The 25302-nt window shown below is 37.7% G+C and overlaps 1 protein-coding gene across 1 annotated transcript in view; it reads left to right on the forward strand.

Annotated features, from left to right (window-relative positions):
* Window positions 1–2618: 2618 nt before the first annotated feature.
* LOC108718546 (laminin subunit alpha-1) overlaps window positions 2619–25302 on the forward strand; it is a 111962-nt gene continuing 89278 nt past the window's right edge. The window contains exon 1 of the mRNA XM_041566381.1: window positions 2619–2985. Within this exon, the coding sequence (XP_041422315.1) occupies window positions 2925–2985 (61 nt within the window). The 5' untranslated portion in view covers window positions 2619–2924. The remainder of the gene's footprint in view (window positions 2986–25302) is intronic.

Consider the following 25302-nt stretch of genomic DNA (forward strand, 5'->3'; position numbering starts at 1 on the left):
AGCCGAGGTATGGCCAACCTGTGATGCTTCAGCTGTTGTCCCTCCAGCTGTTGTCTTCAACTCCAAGCATCCCCCTGTCAGTTTTCAGCTGTCAAAAGGATGCTGAGAGTTACAGTCACTCTTTGGGGCATGTTCCTCTTTACCTCTTATATCAGTTATAAAAAAAATGTTTGTTTTTTTAAAAAAAAAATCATTGGTGGTCAGGCCCCCTCCCCTTACAGGTGCCAGGGCTCCCCATAAAAGTTTTTCAAAAAATCATTGGTGGTCAAGGCCCCCATAAGTTAAAAAAAATAAAAGTTTTTAAAAAGAAACATTGGCACCCCAGGGAACATTTTTTTTAAAAACATTGGTGGCAAGGACCTATAGAGTATTACAATAATAGATCGGTGGCCAGGGGTTTAATACAATTAAAAAGAACTCACATTGGTGTTCAGTAGAACTGAACTGATGGCTTCAGGACCTCAACTTCAGCTCTTTTCGCGACTTTATGACTTCAACTTCGGCTGCTTTCGTGGCTTTGAGTCTTTTCACGGATTCAGGACTAGAGGAATAGAACTTTCATTTGAAGCAGTGTAGGTGGTTCTTCACAGTGAGGGCAGCAGGGCCGGAACTATGGGTAGGGAGAGTAGGCACGTGCCTAGGGCGCAAAGCTGGGAGGGCGCCAGGCACGTACCTCCTCTGTCGCCTACCCCAAGTCCGGTTCCCTTCTCTTGCTGACTTTTCGTGCTTTGTGCGCTTCTGCGCATGCGCGCTCAAATTCGCGCATGCGCACGCGAGTGCAAATGCGCGCACGCGTACTCCATACAGGCGCCGCGCGTGCCGGGCCTGCCTAGGGCGTCTGCCCAGCATGGCCCGGCACTGGAGGGCAGTGAGGTTGTGGAATGCACTGCTGGATGATGTTGTGATGCTGATTCTGTTAATGCTTGGAGGGGCTTGGATGGTTTCTTGTACAAGAAAAATATCAGGCTATTGTGATACTAATATCTACAATTAGTATAGATATTGGTGTATATATAGTTTTATGGTGGGGATTATTTGGAACAATGGTCTTTTTTCAGCCCAATTTATGTAACATGTTGGCATGTTAAAGTGGTTCTTCACCTTTGAGTTAAGTTTTAGTATAATGTCGAGAGACAAGTTTTCATTTTTTTTATTTGTAGTTTTTGAGTTATTTAGCTTTTTATTCAGTAGCTCTTCACTTTGCAATTTCTGGTTTCTAGGATCCAAATTACCCTAGCAGCCATGCACTGATTTGAATAAGAGACTGGAAAATATATAGGAGGAGAGGGTCTGAATAGAAATATGAGTATAACAATAAATATTTAGCCTTACAGAGCATTGATTTTTTAGATGGGGTCACTGACCCCCATATCATAGTGGGAAAGTGTCAGAAGAAGCTAAAAAAATTAAGACAATCAATTGAAGCATTTCTTAGAATTGGCCATTTTATAAAATACTAAAAGTGTACTTAAAGGTGAACCACTTCTTTAATAAATCATCATCATAACTAGAGGGCTGGAGTGCTACATCCCTGGAGACGCATTATACACAAAAGCTATGAATATCTTGTAAATTATATCCTTATAAACGGTGAGTTCTGATGTCATCAGTTATAAACGGTGAATAGTGATGTCATTTCTGTCACATGACTGTCACATGACTCTGAAACCTGTTGCAAAATATGAGGATATTAGGAGTGACCTTGGCGTTCCATCACCTTCGGCCTCGTGTTTTTATATGGTCATGTAACTCCTCGGTAACTTATAATTTACAAGAGGGTGGAACTTTATTCACTATATTAATGTAAAGGTGGCCATAGACAAACAGATAATATCGTACGAAACGAATTTTCGTCCGATATTCGTTGCGTGTATGGTGGAAAAAGAGCCGACCGATATCGGCAGAAGACTTGGATATCGGTCGGCTCGTCGATCGGGCTGGACGGAAAATTTTGATCGGGTGCCTTTGAAGGGACCCAAACATCGGCCATTGTTAGTGCTGAATCGTCAGATACAGGTAGATTTCTATTGTTTCTTCCCGTATATCTACCTGTATATCTGCTGATTCAGCTCTACACGTGTGTATTGAAACGAACGATCTTTCTTGGAAAGATCTTTTCCAAGAAAGATCGTAATTGTTACGTCTATGGCCACCTTTACATAATTACCCATTTTCCCTGGGGAAATTCCCACTCTGCCTCTGTAAGGGTTAGTTCACACGAGGAGATTCGGGGAGATTTTTTCGCCTGGCGATCTCACGAGGCAACTTCGGGCGACCATGGAAAACGCATCGCCGCGTGTGCTTTTTCATTATAGCCTTTGGGAAAACACGCCACTTAGAAGACGAGGCGATTAGTCACCAGGCGACAAAATCTCCCCGTGTGAACTAACCCTAACCTCGCCAACTCTATCCAAAGATAAATGGCTCTATCTCCAGCAGCAGCACGTCCCTGATACCCAATTGCCAGACCCCACATTCCTCCTCACAGCTTTCTGATCCTCTAGCTACCCCGGACACTACTGCTCCGCGCCACATTTTTCATAGGGGACACATCAAATACCTACTTTGTGCAAATATTTCCTCCAAAACACAGCAGAGAAAGTTTTGCTTTTGTTGGTTTCGGCTTCTGGAAAAACTACTCGTTTGAGCGATTGTAAGCAGACGATTGGAGAGTGGAGTTCTAACGAAAATGCATGCTGCATCAGACACCCCTCCCTCTTTGGCTGAATGGTTTCTCCCCCTGCCCTCTTCTTTTCCTAAGCGGTTTCCCCAGAGCCCTTTGGATGAGAGAAGATCCTCAGTGAGAATAGAAGTTGCAGAGCGGGGGGTGCAGCACAGACCCTCTAAGCACGGATGCCAAATTTATAACCTACAGCAAATTACCGGCCCCATTCCCTGTCCTTCATATTGGAACAGAGTGAGAAATGCTCTGCCGAGTGCTGCTGCTTTTGCTGCTGGGCGCTGCGGTCCGCTGCCAGCTCAGAGGTGAGTTTGGATCAGTCCCCATCACAGATCACGGGCCATTTTATCTTAATAGGGGGGACTAGTTCTATCTGGCGCACTGCTGGGCTCGCTGCTGCGACTTCAACAGAAATCAGTGAGAATAAATTAGACTATGAATGTGCTGTAATTATGTTCGAACCCTCAGGCTTTTGCTTTGCGCTTTAAATCTAAAATAGCACCAGATCTCCTCTGCAGCGATCCCTGCTGCGCACTGGCCAATCATTTGCTTTCAAAGAGGCATTTTCATTGAGTTTTCTAATGATCTTTCTCTGGAAAAAGTTCGAGTCATTGCTCAGCCATTGTCCCATCAATCTCACAGGATCATTGGAGTCTGTGAAAGGAGTAGAATTTTACTTAAAGGGTTGGTTCACCTTCAAGTTAACTTTTAGTATGTTATAGAATGGCCAATTCTAAGAAACATTTCAATTGGTCTTCATTATTTTTTTAGAATTATTTGCCTTTTTCTACTCTCTCCAGCTTTCAAATGGGGTCACTGTCCCCATCTAAAAACAAATGTTAGTGCTATTTTTTCCCCCACATATTTCCATTCAGGCCTCTCCTATTCATATTCCAGTCTCTTATTCAAATGAATGCATGGTTGCTTGGGGAATTTGGACCCTAGCAACCAGATTGCTGAAATTGCACATTAGAGAGCTTTTGAATAACAAGCTAAATAGTCAATAACAAAGAATCCAAAATGAAAACCAATTGCAAATTGTCTCAGAATATCGACCTCTACGTCACACTGAGGGGAAGATTTACTAAGGGTCGAAGTGAATTTTTTTTTTTTTTTATAATCTCTTTTATTTTTCAAAAATAGATACATTGACAGAGGATAACGTAAGTATCTTTTCCAGTATAGAACAGTGAAAGTAGAACACATCAGTACAATTCCATGTAGTATAACATACATTGAACTTATTGTTTTGGGGTCGAAGTGAATTTGAGGGAATTTTCGAAGTAAAAAAATTCGAAGTCATTTTTTGGATACTTCGACCATCGAATAGGATACTACGACTTCGAATTTATTTTGACTTTGATTCGAAGTAAAAATCGTTCGAATATTCGTCCATTTGATAATCGAAGTACTGTCTCTTCGACTTCAATACTTCGCCAAATTAAACCTGCCAAAGTGCTATGTTAGCCTATGGGGACCTTCTACATTTTTTTTAAGTCTGTACACATCGAATAAAAATCATTCGATCGTACACTAAAACCGTTCAATTCGAACTATTTAATCGTTCGATCAAACGATTTTTATTCGATCACAGGATTGCCAAAAAAGTTTTTTGTACTTCGAAATTCGACCCTTGATAAATCTGCCCCTAAATGTTTCTTTAAAGGTGAACAACCCCTTTAAGGGGCTTTCACTGTATTATTAAAATAAAACAACATCCTCTAACATGTGTCCCTCCCATATTATGGAGCATTTGTATTAAGCTGAGTTAAAAGAAAAGCTGTGTTAGAATATACGACACATTTTTAAATACTGCAAATTGCTTGGTGTAATGGATCATCAGGTGATTATTATGCATGGTGTTCAATACACAACTTTATTTTACAAGCTTTACGAATATGGCCCTAATTTGGTTGTATACTGTTCTAGGTGTAGTTTAACGGCAGACCATAAAGGAAACATACTTGGAAACATTGACCTGGAGATTTGGGGGGAAAGTTTATTTTTCAGGATTGTGCTACAGACTTGCCAGGCAATAAGCTCATGCCTGGAAAACTAGATCACTCTGGTCTTTGCTGTTATCAGACATGATGATTGACAGTGTTTGGGAGCTAATGGGGGCACCTCCTTCAGGCATGAGTTACTCCTAAGTGGAGGCATTTTGCTGTCCCTTCAGGCCATTCCGTGACTGCAATAAGAGCAGAGCAAAAGCATAGGAGCTGCAGGATGGAAGGAATTATTTACTCATTGTTTTGGATAAAGGCTTATTGTTACCATATGGATGTTAGTGTTATTAGCACCTGGCAATGGATGATGGCAATTAAAGGCAATAAAACCAGAGGGAAGATGTTCAGTAGGGATGGGGTTGTTGGAATTAATACTTTAACAACAGATAGAAAGACTTTCAGAGCAGGGCCCTTTAATCGCGTATTTGTTTGTTAAAATATGCTATGCTATGTAAATAATGATGATAAATGATGATGCTGAGACAGAAGGCCAGACTTTGGATACCCCCGTTTGCATACTGCACAGTTGTATTAGTAGTAAGGCTTTGCAGGAAGCATTTTTGAGATTTTTTACTTTGAAACATGGAAACACACATAAAATGTTGAAATCTGGATAGTATTACTTTTACATTGTGTGTTCCAGATATGTCCTTGCATCTGCACAAAGAGACAATTCAGGTCTGGACTGATAATCAAAATAGGTTCTGGCACCTCAAGTACATAGAGGCCTAAACAGCCCTTCACAGGCCCACTATATAGTGACTGTCTATGGCATCTTACAGCAGCACCTCTGGCATTTGCCAGAACTCACAGATTGCCAGTCCGGGCTTGTGAAACATAATGGAAAAGGGCTAAAGTTTACTTTTGTTTTATCTTTCATGCACTTATTATGTACATCCAATATGTTGGCATACACCTCTTCTCAGTGGGCCTGTGCAGCTACCTGGTAAAGTACCACTGGTCATCCATTGGAGCCAGGACTCAAGAGTAATTTCCATTGGGGGTCACTCGGGGGCAAGGATAACTGTGTCAGTTAAGTCAGTGTAGCTGGATTTGACTTGCTGCGGAATTGCTGGAATGATCTGTATTGATGTCACATTCTCATTATCTCCAATATTGTGGTTTGGCAATTCTTGCTGTCTGGCTTTAGTAGATAAATCCCAGTTTGACCAATAACATCTGTCCAGATATACTCACGCATGTAAATGTGACTTGGAAGTGTGACTTACTCATTTTGTGCAAGTACAGTACTGTGGTATTATTGATGATGCTTAGGTGTGCGATGTCAGAGATGGTCAACGTGCAGACCTGAAATGTCCAACATCTCTAAGCATGTCAGATCCTACACTTGGAACATACATGTGATGCCAGTATACATCAGTGTGTGTGAGTGTCGCAGTATAGTTACATATACAGGCATGGGACCTGGTGTTTTCCGGATAACAGATCTTTCCGTAATTTGGATCTTCATACTTTAAGGCTACTAGAAAATCATATAAAGATGAAATAAACCTAATAGACTGGTTTTGCTTCCAATGAGGATTAATTACATATTAGTTGGGATAAAGTATAAGGTACTGTTTTATGTTTACAGAGAAAAAGAAAATCATTTTTAAAAATTTGATTATTTGTATAAAATGGGAGATAGCCTTTTTGTAATTCGGAACTTTCTGGATAAAGGGTTTCCGGTAACGGATTCCATACCTGTATTTCATTTACACTCTAGGCATTAGGTTACCAGTTGCCCAGTTAAGGGGAACTTTAACCCTAAGTCTTTTTTTATTTATTGTCAAAATGCAGCTCTATCTAGATTGTACTTCAATGAAGAGAGGCCATTATCAGCTATACTCCAGATGTTCGTGGTTCAGATCATGTTGAAAGAATGCAACCTATTTCTAGCCAGCTGTATGTAGCAGCTACAAGTCTCTCCAAGTGATGTTACCATATGGACTATGGAACCCCAGAATTTGTGAGCATTGTCAGGCAATAGTCATTGGTCTTGCTTTGATCAATAGGCTTTTTTATTAACTGCTAACAGAAAATGCTAAGTTTTCCATAGTTTACAGCTTATTTACCCCCAGCTGTACACAGTCCGGAACCCCACATCAGCAATATTGCCTGACCACATAGTGTTTAGGCATATTTGTGGATGATTAGGGAGAGAAACACTATATACAGGTATGGGATCCGTTATATGCTGATCAAATAATCTACATTTTTAAGGACAATTTTCTTTTTCTCTGTAGTAATAAAACATTACCTTGTACTTGATCCAAACTAAGATATAATTAATCCTTATTGGAAGCAAAACCAGCCTATTGGGTTTATTTAATGTTTACATGATATTCTAATAGACTTAGATCCAAAATACAGAAAGATTCCTTATATGGAAAACTTCAGGTCCCACGCATTCTGGAGCACAGGTTCCATGCCTGTACTATATTATGGCATATTCTTTATTTTACAATTCATATATATATTCTGGCACTTAAATAATAATAACATGCATACAAAGTGTTCCACTGCATGGATACATAATGTGTTTCTTTGTCCCATTTATCTAGATAGGTCAGTTTTCACCCAGGAAAAATAGATCTCTGTACTTGAACACACAGATGATCAGGGATGGATGGGAGCAAATCATATAAGTCTTTCAGTCTGAATTGCACCTCTGCATGAATGCAGGAGGTCAGATTACTAAAGAGTAGCGATGACCGAATTTATTTGCCAATTTTGTGGGAAAATTCTGAATTTTGACGTGTGGGATTTTTTTCACAAAACTGTGCTGAAAATTTGCAGCAGGAAAATTTGTTGTGAAAAAACACCCATAAGAAAAAAAACTTAACTTTAATGCATTAGGACAAATAAAGTCACTATAAGAAGAAACGCCCATTGACTTTAATAGATTATCAGGTGGATCCAATTGATATCAGAGGGAGAAGGCAGAGGAGGTCACAGACAAGTTTCTGATACATTGGCAAACAAGATGGCCCATATGCTCATTAGGGTCTCATATGCATAGGTGATTTTTTTTAATGTTTGAGACGCATTTTATTGTAGCATGTTGTAATTAGCACAGTTGGCTTTCACTGCATCTTTTGAAACACTACTGCATGCTTTATTTTTTAGTGTTAAATATATACAGTATATATGTATCTCTCTCTGTTGGAATAGAGACGCTTGTTAAAAACAATAAAGAAATGCTTGCTTGAGCATTATGACTCTGTATCTTACTACTTCATTACTACTTCATTTAGTAGTATTAGGGTAAGGGCACACCATGCCTGTGCCAATGCACTCGCGGTGCTTAGATTTCCGAAGTCGCCCAATGTTTACTCGTGAGGAACCTTGGGGGGAAATTTAAGTGCTGCGAGTGCATTGGCGCAGGTGTTTTTCCATTGAAGCAGACGGGGAGATTAGTCACCCTAAAGAAGAGGCGATTAGTCGCCGGGCGATTAAATCTCTCCGAATCTCCAGGTGTGCCCTTACCCTTAGGAGTGTCGACAGGCAGACAAGGGTGATTCAACCTCCAATCTTCTCCTCTACAGTCTGCTATAACATCATTAGCATGCTATGCCCTTATAGGAAGGCAAACTTCAAATTCCCATACAGCCCTGTCACACTGCTTGGCCAAACTCTTTCCTTGTACAGCATGAGATAAATGGTCCTTTGTGACAAAGTGTTGAACACTTGAGTGCCTTTATTTTACTGCCAATCTAATAAACTTTCTTTCAAGTGTAACCAGACCGTTAATCTGCTACATATTGCCAGGAAGGATGAGCATTTGGGGGCAGATGATTTACAGAGGCAACCCCCCACCCTCCCCCGAACATTAACTTCTGTCTGAAGTAGGGTCATCTCTACTTGAGAACAAAGGACTCATCCACAGCTGTTTTCTGTTAGCGATACTAAGTACTGGGTCTGTTCTTTTCTTCAGAATTCATGATAAATACCATACATGTTATGGAATATTATAATAATGTATGTACAAAGCGCTGCCATATTTATCTTATGCTCTATAATTAATGGGGAATTAATCTTAGACTTAAGTTTTTACACACAAATAGTCTTAAGGCGGCCATACTTGGGCCAAAAATAGTCTACTTATCATTACATGGGAAGAATGGATGGGAAGAACAGATCATGATTGTTAAACGACTGTTCACTGCGCATGGCTTTATTTTGAAGGGTTGGGTTAAATGTTTGTACCCATGATACCATGAAAGCAGACAATTGGCATTGGATTTTAGCTATTAATACCAATAAATATGCTATACAAATAAATAAAACAAATAAGTAGTAGCTTGTAGAAGAGAGCTGAGCATTTCCTCAACTCTTTAATTTGCTCCACAAAGATTTCTCCTATATTTTTCCTTTTTATTAATGTGAGTAAAACTATAGCAAGTGCAGCTCTCTGATTTGAATCCATAAAGTCATTATAGGAATGTTTGAAACAAAAGAACTTTTGTCTGCAGATGACTGCATTGATTAGGAAACATACATCACTTCCTGTTTCCTGTATACACTGCTTCCGCCATGATCTGATGTCTCAGTGTGGATGTACAATTTTTTAAACCCGTTGCCATTTTGTTACTTGGTCGTTTTTCTTTGAAAAATTGGATGGATGGATAGGGATTATCCTACAGTAACTAGGAAATACACTTTAGCCACCAGTGATAAGACAGACAATGGCATAGAGTATTCACAGTCTCCAAAATGTTAGATCACAGTTGGCTTTCATCAACAAAATTAAAAATGTATTTTTATAGTAGATTACGGAATAGGTATAATATGTGATAAGGCAGACCCACGGATATAATAAAGTATGATAATGTAGATAAACAATAAGAGCAAGGGGCAGCGCCCATTTCACACTGTTAGTTTGAGGTCCCACCAATTTGTAATGTGCTTCCCAGATTTACAATTTCCTGGACCCAATGTAAAATGGGGGTTCTACTGTATTGCACTCACAAAGTTCTTATAATGCACTCATTTTTGTTTGCTAACTATTAAGTGTTAGGAAATGTTAAATTTGATTTTCCTGCATAGATTGTTTAAAATTCTTTCTAAATTATTTTTTATACATTTGTAATAGCAAGCCAATGTTTGGCCGGTTCTTGTAGCCCACAACACGTTGCATTTTATGTTGATCAGTTTCAAAGCAAATATTGTATAATTCTACAAGATATTAGACATGGAGCAAACTTTGGACCTATCTCACAATCATTTCTTGTTTTATGGCTCTTCTGCTAGGAGATCATTGCAATGTAGATATTCTGTCTTATCTTAGTGCAGGACGATAAGTCTGACAGAGCAATTCAGCTTGATTAAAGCAAAAGAGGACTGTTTTATAAAGGTTGTTCACCTTTATATTATCTTTTAGTATGATGTAGAGAGTGATATTCTGACACAATTTGCAGTTGGTTTTAATGTTTTATTATTTGTGTTTTTTGAGTTACTTAGCTTTTTATTCAGCAGCTCTCCAGTTTGCAATTTCAGCAATCTTGTTGTTAGGGTCCAAATTACCTTAGCATCCATGCATTGATTTGCATAAGAGACTGGAATATGAATAGGGGAGGGCTCTGAATATAAAGATGAGTAATAAAAAGCAGCAATAACAATAAATGTGTAGCCTTACAGAGCATTTGTTTTTTAGGTGGGGTCAGTGACCCCCATTTGAAAGCTGGAAAGAGTCAGAAGAAAAAGGCAAATAATTAAAAAACTATAACAAATACATAATGAATACTTAGTTGCTTATCATTGACCATTCTATAACATACTAAAAGTTAACTTAAATGTAAACCACCCCTTGAAGGGGCACAAACCCCTGTGACTCATTTTTAACCATTCCCGGGCAAGTCCACAGTTTCTTTCTACCCCCCTCACCCAACCTGTGTCCAACATACAGTAAGTATTACCTTTTTGCTGTTTCTGTGGCTGCCATGTTTTGCCGAATCACTTCAGTTCACAGGTTGCTTGGTCATGATTGGCAGGCAGGCCCATACCAGTGGTCCCAGGTTTTGAGGGACAAAACAGGGAAAGGAATCATGATAAAGTAGGCAGAGTTCAAGAGGTTTGACTGTGGTTGGGGGTAATAGGTGTGTGGTCCTTTATTTAATTATTCATATGGTAATGCCATGTGCATTGGATGCTAGCCAGTGGTACTGGACAGGACCTCAGATTGTAAGAACTTAGACAAAGATTGATGTGAAAAATAAATAGTCTATGAAAAGTGCTGTTTAAAGTGGTTTTTCATCTTACAAACACATCTTTCAGTTCAGTTGTTTTTAGATTGTTCCGCAGAAATAAAGACTTGTTTCAATCACTTTCCCTTTTTAAAAGTTTTTTCAAAATCTAAGTTTGAAGTTTAATGTTCCTGTCTCTGATGTAAAAGCGTGGACTCTAAAGTATTAAAATTTCGCAACATTCAGTTGATACATTTCTCAGCAGCATCTCTGGAGTATTATCAACTATTGTATCAATTCTAACAGTTGCCTTTAATGAAATTCAGAGATTCAGCTCAGCAGGGACAAAGATTAGAAATGTATCAACTAAAGTATCAATTAAGCGACCCCCATCCTAGCTACTGTAGGGCAGAGACAGATGCGAAGATTCAGGGAGATTTAGTCGCCCGGCGACGAATCGCCTCTTCTTCGAGCGACTAATCGGGATGGCACTCGAAGCACTTCGTTTTCCGAAGTCGCCCCGAAGTTGCCTCACAAAGCGTTCCAAGTGCCATGCTGCCAGCAATTTAGATTCTAGCCGGCGGGAAGGCTGTACAGGGCGATTAGTTGCTTGAAGAAGAGGCGATTAGTCGCCAGGCGTCTCTGCCCTTGGAAAGTGAAAAATGAAACTTTAGACTTCAGTATTAGAAAAACAGTCACACATAGAAAAAGTATTTATTTCTGATGAACTATCTGAAACCAACTGAACTGAAAAAAGTGTTGGAATGTGAACAGCCCCTTTAATATGACAACACTATGTAAATAAAGTATAATATTATATTCTTGGATGTTTCCTCAGCTCCTCTTACTTCATCCAAACCCACTTCCATCTTTGAATTCAAATCTCCTTTTTTCTGAGTTTCTTACCACATGGAGCTAAATCTCTATATATTAATGATTGCTTCAAGAGGTAAAGAGAGCACTGCACAAAGGTGTTTACAGTCTATATCAGGAAGGTTTTAAAACCATGTAGGCTAAGGAACGCATTGGGCTGTTAATGCAGTCCATTTCAGACAGGTCTGCCCCCATGGCAACCATTGGATCAACCCAAGCCTATCAGCCAAATATCTGCTCTTCCAAACGAGAGTATCTTTTTGTGCATGCCCATCTTAATTTGAACTTAGCTTCTGATTGATCCAGAGGTGGCAGTCAGAACACGTAGAGTGTCATATTCCTAAAACAAATCAGTGTAATCCACATAAGTGAGAATGAGGGCCAGCATGGAGTCAGTGTGGATCACTGATTAGCTTGGGAAAGTGGAAGAGGTGACTCCTGAATATGTGCCACTGTTTGCTTTCACACTCGGGAAGCATCTTCTTCTTAGTTTGCTTTTTGTTTACTATAGCTATACAGCTGCTCTTCTTTAGGCATTCCTGCACCATGCTGTGGCAGAACAATGCACTTCGGTTTTAATTTCTACAGCAACCTATAAAGAACGTGATTTCCTTTGTTTTACTAGCCACCTATCTTAGCTCTGCTTTGCTGTTGAACTATAACATTATGTTTTTTAAATTAAACTTTTTTTTACACAGAATAAATGTATATTGTTATTTTTTATAAATGTGGTTCCTGGGAAATGACTTTTACTTTTGCCGCAATTGTGCCACAGCCCTTACATGAAGCTAGATTTAGTCAAAAGGCACAACTTTACTGCACTTTAATTAAATAATTCAAAAATAGAAAACACATTTTCTATGTTATAATAAAACAGTACATTTGATCTCAACTAAGATAAAATTAATTCCCATTGGTGGAACAAATCCTATTGGGGTTATTTGATGTTTAAATTTAAATTTTGGCAGATATAAGGTATGGAGATCCAAATTACAGAAAGATCCCAGGTCATAAGCATTCTGAATAACAGGTCTCATACATGTATTCATTTCTCCTCTATTGCCCTTTTACTTCTTCTTTGTCTGTGTCATTAGTTCTTTGCTCTCCTGCCTTCACACCATACTACATAAGCTAATGTTTTCTAGTCCTGGTGATAAGGCTTCCATTACCATTTTGAGCACCGGAGGCTGGACAATGGTGTTAAAATGACTGAAGAGTAGGTGAGGAGGATTGGAGTATAGGGGAAAATTCCTCTGACCTTTAAACTGTTTTATGTGAAAGAATGCACATCAGTCCCATGTGGGCTAACAATAAGCGGTCTATTCTTTTTTAATAACGTATTTTGTCCTTTCATGTGGTCTGCACCAAACCCCAGATGACAATAGAACCAGTGTTAACCATTGCTCTCGCATATTTTCTCCATGTGTTCCACTCAACATATAGACTATTCGGTCTATACATGCAGCATTGCTCTTTGCTGAGCGGACATATGTGAAATGTGATTTTTTTTTATCCGTTGAGGAACTATAACTGTCATCACTCCATGCCAAAGTGCAAGGAAAATTGAAAAAAATCAATAAACACATTCTGCTATTTTCTCAAGAGCAGCTTCAGCTAAATAACAAACATTTTTTTCTGTTTGAAATCATTAGACCTCATTTACAAAATGCACAAGTAGCACTTTTTTTTTGCACTTTGCACCTTGCTGTGCACTTCTGATCCCTGCCTTGCAAACAAGGTCACTGCATCTTAGTGTGGCAGTGAGGATAGGGCCTTTGTAGACATGTCAACTCAAACGGAAAATCTGGGAGTCACATGGATAAATAATATATACTCTGTATGCATAATTACTATGTATCTAACGGTATAATATATATGTAACTGGTTCTAGATATGATTTGTATATATGTTTTTCCATTCTCCTTGCACAGAATTGGTGAAAAGGGCCAGACAGACAACAGTTAACTATATTACGGCTCCCCCTACCTCCCTCAGGTTTATGGGAAAGGGTCAGTTTTAACAGTATTTTAATTGTTAACATTTCTTATCCCAAAACCAAGGCTGAGGGAAAAAAGTCCAGAGGATTAAAAAGGGAGGCAAATTTATTTTTATTGCATTTACTGTGCTGATCTATGTAAAAAAATACTTTAAAGCTGCTGAAGAAGAACAGCTGAAATATTAAATGCAATTTGCATGTGCTAAGTGTCTTCAGATGTCCCTGCGGTGTGTGGTACAGTTACAATGCAACTTCATTCTCTGAGCATTGTCCTGGATTTACAGCTGTTTGCCTTTGGTAGTTTTCTTTTGTTTGAAGACAATTATGAATAGGCCCAGTGTTACCCAGAACATCTAAAAAGTTTGCTGTCTGCAGCATTAAGCTAGTTAGGTATTAAAGGGGACACTCAACGTTAGGCACCAATCCTTTGTATGTGGCGGACAGTGGTAATCTTTTATCTATCTATCTACAGTATCTATCTATCTATCTATCTATCTATCTATCTATCTATCTATCTATCTATCTATCATCTATCTATCTATCTATCTATCTATCTATCTATCATCTATCTAGTTGTCTGTCTATCAATTTCAAATGCTGCTTATCTATCTATCTATCTATCATCTATCTATTATCTATCTATCTATCTATCTATTATCTATCTATCTATCTATCTATCTATCTATCTATCATCTATCTATCTATCTATCTTTCTATCTATTTATCTATCTATCATCTATCTAGTTGTCTGTCTATCAATTTCAAATGCTGCTTATCTATCTATCTATCTATCTATCTATCTATCATCTATCTAGCTATCTATCTATTATCTATCTATCTATCTATTTATCTATCTATCATCTATCTAGTTGTCTGTCTATCAATTTCAAATGCTGCTTATCTATCTATCTATCCATCTATCTATCTATCTATCGTCTATCATCTATCTGTCTGTCAGTCTATCATCTATCTAATCCATATATAATATTTATTTGTTTTTTGTAATAATTTTTTCAGAGCACTGAAACCCCAAATAATTTTATTGAAGAGCATACTCATACATTGTATTAAAACCACATGAACCTCCATTTCATACGACTTTATCTTTGTGTTTATGGCCAGCTTATGATGTAGAGAGTGATATTCTGAGACAATATGCAATTGGTTTTCATTTTTTATTATTGAAGGTTTTTGAGTTATTTAGCTTTTTATTCAGCAGCTCATCAATTTGCATCTTAGGCATTTGCATCTGCTAACTAGGGTCCAAATTACCCTAGCAACCATGCATTGATTTGAATAAGAGACTGGAATATGAATAGGAGAGGGCCTGAATAGAAGGATCAGTAATAAAAATTAACAGTAACAATACATTTGTAGCCTTACCGAGCATTTGTTTTTTTAGTCAGCAACACCCAAGGAAAATAGGCAAATAGCTATAAAACAATAAAAAATAAATAATGAAAACCAATTGTAAAGTTGTTTAGAATTGGCCATCTATAACATAATAAAAGTTACACTAAAGGTGAACCGCCTCTTTAAGGGTAGAAATATTCTTAGAGACAACAAAAAAGGTTAATCACAGAGGGGGGCAATTGGTGAGGCACACTTATATATATATTCAGTTGTTGCTAAATACTGTAATATAAAATTCAATAATATTTAAACATTAAAAGGACCAGTCATAATATGGCTACACAACACACATATATTTATTGAGGTTAGATGATAGGATGATGACGGTATGAGTGATTTGGTTAAACTTTGGCATGACTATGGGCTGCTTCTCCATGTGTGTGGCCAAATTTGATTATATATGGGCCAACTGGTTGGTTACTACAAACATCAGTTGATGTGAGACTAGCATTAGGGTACCACTGATGTTAATATTTTTGTTTTTGTTTTGTCAGATGTATAGTGTGACTTTAGCTCTAGTGTGCTTTTCCCAACTCTGTGTAGTGTAATCAACCATTGTTTGTGCGCATCCGATGTGTGTTCTAATGTACATTTGCTAATTGACCTCATTTCCTGCTGGCACTGGTATCCAGGTGTGCTTCTGCTATTTGGAGACTATTGTTGGTTTATGGTTAGCAGTTATCTCCTAAAGAGGGCTGTGAGCCTGCATTTGTGACTTCTGAAGACTGTACAAGGCACATTAGACAAGACAGTGCATTTATGATTATTGAGCTGGTTTAAGGGACTTTGCCCTGTGAACAGATTGCAGGCATGCACTCATTTTCTTACTCTTTCGCATAGCTTTATATCTTTCTACTGTATTAAACATATGGATTTATTGAGTGTTAGTTTAAGGCATTATAAGTTGACCAGATACTGTTTACACCCTATGAACACTATGCATCTTTTCTTCATATTGTTTCTTTATTCTAAGGATGCGAGAATCCAGGATTCAGTTTGGAATTTGGCCAGGAATTAGCCTTTTTCAGCAGGATTCAAATTCGGCCAAATCCTTGTGTCTGCCCGAACTGAATCCTAATTTGCACATGTAAATTAGGGACGGGAAGGGAAATCACGTGACTTTTTGTCCCAAAACAAGGAAGCAAAAATGTTTTCCAACTTTCTCCTTTCTCGCCCCTAATTCACATATGCAAATTAGGATTCGGTTTGATATTCGGCCGAATCGTTCACAAAGGATTTGGGGAATCGGCTGAATCCCAAATAGTGGATTCGGTGCATCCCTACTTTATTAATATAATTGTTTATCTACTATTAGACTACAGTGCTATATTTGTTTCTAGAAGAATTACATTTGCAAGAATCTGCTATTAGGCCAGTATTTTGTTAACATGGAACATTTGACTGGCAAGGATTCTGTTATATTGCTACATTCTAGTTTAGTAATAGTATACTGTAAGTTCAATGATATCCTGTAAAATTCCATTTTAGAACCAATGTATGTGCAAGTATATAATGGTAGAGCTAAAGCATATGCAGGGATAAGCTCTGTTCCTTTCTATTGTCATAGTATATTCATGAAATCTGCTATCTTTAATCCCATTATTCAGGAAGTCCAAAATACAAAATTTCCATAGTATCCTATCAAAATAAAAATTCTTAATTTCTTTATTATTGTCTTTGTCAGTGGTTTTGTACATACTCAATGGTAACTATATCTATTTTCATATGGAACATATGTATTATTTTTGTTTTTAATGTTTAAGTGTACTTAAGTGTGCATTCAAGCCTGCCTCAATAATCAGATAAACCTATTGTTATATGCTACAATTCTACCACATATATTATGTATGCATTCACTATCTTCTCCTCTGAAGATGGCCATACACATTAAAGGAGTTGTTCACCTTTGAGTTAACTTAGAATGATGCAGAGATTGATATTCTGAACAATATGCAATTGGTTTTCATTTTTTACTTGTGGTATTGATTTGAATGAAAGACTGGAATATGAACATGAGAGGGACTGAATAGCAAGAGGAGTAATAAAAAGTAGCAACAACAATACATCTGAAGCCTTCCAGAGCATTTCTTTTTAGATGGGGTCAGTGATCACCGTTTGAAAGCTGGAAAGAGTCAGAAGAAGAAGGCAAAAAAAAGACCAATTGAAAAAGTTACTTAGGCCATTGGCCATTTTATAACTTAAATGTGAACCACCCCTTTAAGAGAGGTCACCAAATGAGCACATTTTTGCCCATTCAGGCCACCTACATTCTGGGCCAAATTGTGTAGGATAATAATGTGAGCCAGTGTCCATCGGGAGAGGACTGCATCAACACTCCAACGCACCCCCCAACTGGATTTTCAAACCTTATTTATATCCCTCTCTAAGCTTCTTCCGTTGCTGCCCTGTAGTGTTAGAATCCCCATACATAAAACAAACAAGACGTATAGATGTTTACCTGCAACAGGAACAACTGCCTAAATCTGCTTATACACAAAGATACTGTAAAACGTGGACGTCAGAAGGAACATTTAAGTGCACACTGCAGCTAAACGATCTGATAAGATTTTATCTCCCATTATCTACATTTTATAGTCCTGGTGTACAGTTCATATGAAATTGAAAGGTTTATTAACACAAGTGCAATGAGAAAGAAAAACAGATGAATATCACCATGTTTTTGTGCGGTATGACTCCCTGTTTTGTTGCCTTCTGCAGGGTTTGAACCTGGGCCTGATATTGTGCAGCTTATCTGCAGTCAGGCTTGAGCACCCCAAGGCCAGCTGGGTCCCAGTGCCCGGCAACCACAAACCCAGGCCTGTCTGCAGTTCTTACATCTATGCTACAGTCTGCAGATATCAGGATTCAGAGTATTGAATTCTACTTAATCCAGGCTATGTTATGTCGGTTACTCTGAGCTGCTCTGTATTAATTAACAGGTGCAGCTCATTCCCAGCAATCTCCCTGCTAGGCTTGTCACCTGTCTGGATTTGATCCGGATAACCAGTTTTTTTAGAGACTGCCTGTTTAAAGGGGTTGTTGACCTTCCAAACTCTTTTTCAGTTCAGTTGTTTTCAGATTGATCTCCAGAAATAAAAACTTTTTTTCAATTGCTTTCCATTTTTTTTGTTACCATTTTTCGAAAATCAAAGTTTAATGTTCGTGTATCTGGTGTTTGAGTCTGGCAGCTCAGTAATTCAGGTACAGACTCTAAACTGTTACAATTTGCTACATTACTTGATACATTTCTCAGCAGCATCTGTGGAGTATTAGCAACTATTGTATCAATTCTAACAGCTGCTATGCACGGAAAAAGATAAAAGATATATCACCTAAATCAACTAAATGTATCAGAACAGTTGCCCCACGAGGTAACTTCGGGTGACTTCGGAAAACCAAAGCAACACGTATGCCATACCGCTGGCGATTCACATTCTTTCTGGCGGGAAAGCATTTCTTGGAGATTAGTCGTCTGCAGTAGTGAACATTTTTTGCTTGGCAACTATCTCCCCTTGTGCCACCATCCTAAATATTTGTATTGGAGGCTATAGGCCTCTATTTGCATTACATCCCTAGGTCTATGCAATGTCTTTTCAAAGTTTGACTGTGCATGTGCTATAAAGGCTGCATAGATACTGATGATGTGCGCACACATTTAGGAGAGTGAGCTTTAAATCTGAAATAAGAGGACTCTCTGTGTTCTGCTCAATATCATTTCTAAAGGGATACTGTCATGGGAAAACATGTTTTTTTCCAAAGCACATCAGTTAATAGAGCTGCTCCAGCAGAATTCTGCACTGAAATCCATTTCTCAAAAGGGCAAACTGATTTTTTTTATATTCAATTTTGAAATATGACATTGGGCTAGACATATTGTCAGTTTCTCAGCTGCCCCAGTCATGTGACTTGTGCCTGCACTTTAGGATGGAACAACTTTGTGGCAGGCTGTTATTTCTCCTACTTAATGTAACTGAATCCGTCTCAGTGGGACTTGGCTTTTTCTAATAATAGTGGATCTTCCAGGGAGCTGTTATCTTGTGTTAGGGAGCTGCTATCGCGTTACCTTCCCATTGTTCTGTTGTTAGGCTGCTGGGGATGGGTGGGTGGAAGGGGTTGATATCATTCCAACTTGCAGTGAAGAGTGACTGAAGTTTATCAGAGTACAGGTCACATGACTGGGGGCAGCTGGGAAACTGACAATATGTCTAGCCCCATGTCAGATTTCAAAATTGATTATAACAAAATCTGTTTGCTCTTTGGAAAAATGGATTTCAGTGTAGAATTCTGCTGGAGCAGCACTATTAACTGATGTGTTTTGAAAAAAACATGTTTTTCCCATGGCAGTATCCCTTTAAGGGTAATTATATAGTACAGAGTAGTATGTTAGATATATAGTCACATCTGGTTAGCCACGTAGAAAACAGATGTACATCCGATTTTCATGCAAAGTCATTTGAGGTGTGGGAATACCTGTAATTATGGCTAATTATTATTATCTAGTAAAGCTGCAGATTTAGGAAGAAATATCAATTACCATTGTTAGTATGGAAAAAGATTCAGTGCTCTTGCCTTCCAGGTGTTTGAAATACCGGGTTAATCCCTAGAGAATTAGAGATTAGATTCTGTGAGTGAATTCCTTCTACATTCCAATAGTAATTAAAGTAAACTTTAGTCTTTGATGGTTTAGTACCTTTGCCTATCGCCTACCACTGTCAGGCTACTACTGTAAAACAGTTCTATATTTTCTATAGCTTTGTATCTAGGTGTAAGAATCCAGTTTTGTTATTAACCAGTTCATAAGCAAAAACAAATGGTATTTAGTATTAGTATTAGTATTAGTAATGTTTCTGTTGTGTTTTATGTATGGCCTGTAAATCTATGTAGTAATGGCTGCTGTCCATGGTGCTGCACAGTCAACCTGCCTGAACCCCCTCAACAATCAATAGATAAGCCAATTTACCAGTTTGTGTAGTATAAAAAAGACAGTACATTTATTTTGATATTTTGAAAAATTTCAATGTACATTTGTGACACTGAAAAACGACATCAACTAAAACCTTAATTTTAGATACTTTCTCTCTGAAAAGCTCTTGGGCCCAAGTTGTAAACTTGCATCGCCTAGGGATAACATTACATGCCATCATTCCCCACAGGTCAAACGACACCCAATAACCCATGTGCCATGCACATTTCCACAGCACATCAGTTTACAGCTTTTCTTCTGGAAAAAAATGGCTACAGATATGGGACCTGTTATCCAGAATAATTGAAAAAAATGGACCTGGGGTTTTCCAGACAAGGGATCTTTTTGTAATTTGGATCTCCATACCTTAAAGGGGTAGTTCACATTTAAGTTAACTTTAGTATGGTATAGAATGGCCAGTTCTAAGCAACTTTTCAATTGGTCTTCATTATTTTATTTTTTTTTACAGTTTTTTTTAATTATTTGCCCTTTTCTTCTGACTCTTTCCAGCTTTCAAATGGGGGTCACTGACCCATCTAAAAACAAATGCCCTTTAATGCTACAAATGTATTGTTATTGCTACTTTTTATTACTCGTCTCTCTATTCAGGCCTCTCCTATTCATATTCCAGCGTCTTATTCATATTAAAGCATGGTTGCTAAGTTAATTTGAACCATAGCCACCAGATTGCTGTAACTGCAGAATGGAGAGCTGCTGAATAAGAAGCTAAATAACTCAAAAACCACATATAATAAAAAAATGAAAACCAAATGCAAATTGTCTCAGAATATCACTCTCTACGTTGTACTAAAAGTTAACTCAAAGGTGAGCAACCCCTTTAAATCTACTAAAAAATAATTGAAACATTATCTAATCCCAATATGATTGTTTTACCTCCAATAAGGATTAATTATATCTTAGTTTATTATTACAGAGAAAAAATTTTTACAGAGAAAAAAGTTGTACAATTTTGAATTGTTTGAACATTTTATTTAGGTAAAGTAACTGTTATAAAATGTAAATGTTCTAATTGTAATGTATAGTTGAGATATGTAAACACTGAGAAAAAAAAACTATAGACAAATTCATAACACTGAGCTGAACTTTAGATTGCTTGACCTATTATAATATGGTAAAAATACATTTTAGGTAACCAATAGATACAAAGAATTTAAATTCAAAACACTATGGGGCCTTTTTATAATGTTGTGTAAAAAGTGGAGTGAAGCATTACCTGCAAAGTTGTCCAGAGCAACCAGTGAGCAATTAGACAGAAAACAAAAGCAAAGATCTAATTTTTTATGTTTTACTTCACTTTTTAAACAGCGTGATAAATAGACCCCTAAGTGTATTTCATGGTTAATTTTCTACTAAAATTGACACATTCTCAGGGGGCGCACTTTGCAAGCCGAGGGTATGCTGAGTGGGAGATAGATCTGAATGTTCATAAAGAAACTCCTGCAGTAGTGAACACATTTTCAAGTTTTGCAATCTCTGGCTTCAGCGAGTCAGCACACATACATGTGCGTCCAAGCAAAACCTGATGTAAATATACTGCATATATGAGCTTTCCTTATGGCCTACCACAACTTCCAAACCCTTTCAAACTTTTTCGGGATCCAACAGACCATTGTTGCCCAACATATTTAGGTCCTATTCCACCTTAAGGATGATACATAAAAACTTAATAGTCAGGAATGCTTTTTAGGAGCATGGTTATGAGCGCTCTGCTCTTTAGTAAGATGGTGGCACCCATGGGTGCAATGCTGCCATATCGAAATGCTGGCATGCCAATTAGCCGGGTTTAATACCTGAAAATAGGTTCTATTCCTGGGTGGTCTACATTTACCATTTTGCTGATTTCTGGTTCCTACGCCGATTGCATCTTGCCCCTGATTTTTTGCCTGGACATCAACCTTGTTTACCGTGTATTGAACTAACTCCATCAGTCTCAGTGTTGAACTGGTCCACCGGGATACCAGGAAAACTCCTGGTGGGCCCAGGGGTCATTGGGCCTCTTGCCTCTAACCATTTGGCATATTTCATGGTCATTACCATTCTTTATAAGAAAAAAGAGTTAATAATGGAAGAATATAGTATAGTATGTAGAGAAAAGGAACTAGGAGAATAAAGAGGTTGAGTGAAGAGAGGAGGTTAGTTTGGAAAGTGGGCCCTCAGCCTAAGGCTTTCTGGTGGGCCCCTGGCATCCCAGTCCGACACTGATCAATCTGCTCATCAGGTTCCTCCTTGGTCCCTACTCCAACCTACTATTTTGACAAATACCAGCTTGACTGTAGAGTCATACAAGCTCCTTCTATTTCTCTTGGACAAGTATAATTAATGGCTTTCTTTCTGCATAACAGTTTGATAGAGTTGCTTGCTTTCCAACTGCCAGTAGTTTAAATTAGTCCATAAACAACCAATTTAGGCTCAAAGTTTTTTTCAGAATTGTGCTTGTTCAACTTTTCTTTATGACATGCCTCTATACAGGACATAAGTAAACTTGGTGGGTTATCCCTTTTATGGAAATGTCCAGCTGTGGCTCTGTTCTGCAGGCCATCTCCCAGGGTTATACCCTAAGTTAATATTTCATTAGACTAATTACAAAGCAATCAAACAAAATTGTATATCAGCATCTAATTTTCCTGGAATATCTAAGTGTGTTTCTTAAATACAATGGGTATTTGGTTTGATGTTTATGAGTACCTCAAACTATGACAGCTATGAGTTATACTGAATGGTAAGTGTCCCTTGTTATTAGTACCCCATGCCTAGTGGCTAAATTATAATAAAAAATGCATGTTTGTGGTGCTCTAGCAGGTAATAACTTGTTTCCAAGTCAAGCAAGTGTCCAATACTTGTCTGGCTGCAGCCTAGTTGCGGCACATAGGAATGCTGTTAATATCTGCAGATAGCAGAGTTCTGAGAATTTCCTTTGAGAATGGGAATAGTTTCACAGATGCTTCCCATTCTCTTTGCCCATTTATGTGTTTACATATTGTTATCTGGTTCACTTGGAATTTTTATTATGTTTCTTAGCTCACTTGCTTCACAGTGATCTGCTGATGGAATTCCTGATTATTTCACTGTTCTTTAAGGGAATGTAACACTTGCAACAGTTCTAGGGTTTCATAAAACTTTGAACTATATCTTTACACAGATGTGAAATAGAAGCGAGAAGCTAAAATGTGAGAATATTTAATTCCTTGTCCTGCTGTGTCATCCTGTTTTTATAACTTCATATTTTTCTTGGCTCAGTTCATTGGTGTGATATAAATTTGTTCTCAGTTTTAGTCACCAATTTATATTCATAATCTGTATATTATTCCAAGATTTCCCCTCAGATACTAGTGGCCTGGCCCAGGGGAAATGGCCAGAAAGCCCTGAATTATGGAATGGCCATCTCCCGTAAACTCCATTTTATCCAAATAATCCACAGTTTAAAAAAAAAAATATTCTTTTGTCTCTGTGATAATAAAGCAGTACCTTGTAATTAATCCAAACTAAAATATAATTAATCTTTATTGGAAGCAAAACCATCTTATTGGGTTTGTTTAATGTTTACATCATTTTCTAGTAAAATTAAAGGGGTGTTTCACCTTTCAGTTAACTTTTAATATGTTATAGAATGGTCAATTCTAAGCAACTTTTCAAAAGGTCTTCATTATTTTTATTTTTTTTTATAGTTTTTTAATTATTTGCCTTTTCCTTCTGACTGTTTCCAGCTTTTAAATAGGGGTCACTGACCTAATAAAAAAACAAACAAATGCTCTGTTAGGCTACATATTTCTTGTTGCTACTTCTTACTACTCAATTTTCTATTCAGATCCTCCATGTTCATTTCCAGTCTCTTATTCATATCAATGCATGGTTGCTAGGTTAATTTGGACTCTAGTAATCAGATTGCATAAATAGCAATCTGGAGAGCTGCTGAATAAAAAGCTAAATAACTCAAAATCACAAATAATAAAAAATGAAAAACAATTGCAAATTGTCCCAGAATATCACTCTCTACATCATACTAAAAGTAAACTTAGAGGTGAACCACCCCTTTAAGGTATGAAGATCCAAATTACAGAAAGATCCATTATCTGGAAAACACTAGGCCCCGAGCATTCTGGATAACAGGTCCCATACCTGTACTAATTATGACATAATAGATCAGTGTTTCATCAAATGACAAATCACAAAAATATTTAAAAATAGTTAAACAGCAGCATATTGGTGCATGTCTTTTAGAATTACCTTATGTCACTTATGGTTAAATAATTTTGTTAAACTGAATAGATTAGTCATTTAGCTGGACTTTTCCATAGAATCTGATTTTATTTTTGATCTGGTTGTTAGTTTAATATCTAAACGGAATGCAACAGACAAATAAAGTCATCCTAGCAGAACTATATATCATTGTCTGTGTGTATTTTTGCCCAAAACAGGACCGATAAGCATAAACAAAATGTCATTCGCAAATCTGTGAAGTGCTGGCTCTGTTACTCAAACCCTCAGAATGATGGATATTGATTGAATAAAATACAAACATTGCTAAGAAAACTGCCTACCGAAACATGAATAGCGTTCTAAGTCAAAGTAAAACAACTGACAAGAATTTAAATACAGAGATTAGGAAAGTAAACTTCCTCTGTCATTTTTCTTACTAAACCAGGCATGGAAATACACAGAGGCACTTCCAACTGTCTCGTGTGTAGAGAGACAACCGGTGTTCCAGAATCCCTCTCATTTCCTGCCCAGAGGAAGAAGAAGGCCTGTTTCAGGCCAGGTGTTACCAGACCTAGAGGCTACTGTTTCACCCACAGCATTTTTCTCTCTTTCATTACATTACTTAAAAAAGCTGTTTATTGCTTTTCTTTGCTTTGTTCTTGCTAAGCTACAGCCTGGGATAAGGACTGTTGACTTGTGGTTCCCATTGTGGAAAGATACATAAAAGGTGCAGGACAGGTATTTGTGTGCACTAAGCACATTTGATCCTTCTGGAATCTGTCATTACCTAGCCAATGTGAAAACGGGAAGGACTATGGGTAACGTTTCTCAGAACTGGTGATTAGCTCATTAAGAAAACTCATATCTAAAAAACTCAATGTACCTGCAACACTAGAGGGGTTATTGATCAAAGGTCAAGGTTTTCGAGGTTTTTTATACCTCGAATGAACTCACAACTTGAATTTTTC

This window comes from Xenopus laevis, chromosome 6L (genome assembly GCF_017654675.1).
Source record: "Xenopus laevis strain J_2021 chromosome 6L, Xenopus_laevis_v10.1, whole genome shotgun sequence".
In the NCBI taxonomy this organism is placed as follows: Eukaryota; Metazoa; Chordata; class Amphibia; order Anura; family Pipidae; genus Xenopus; species Xenopus laevis.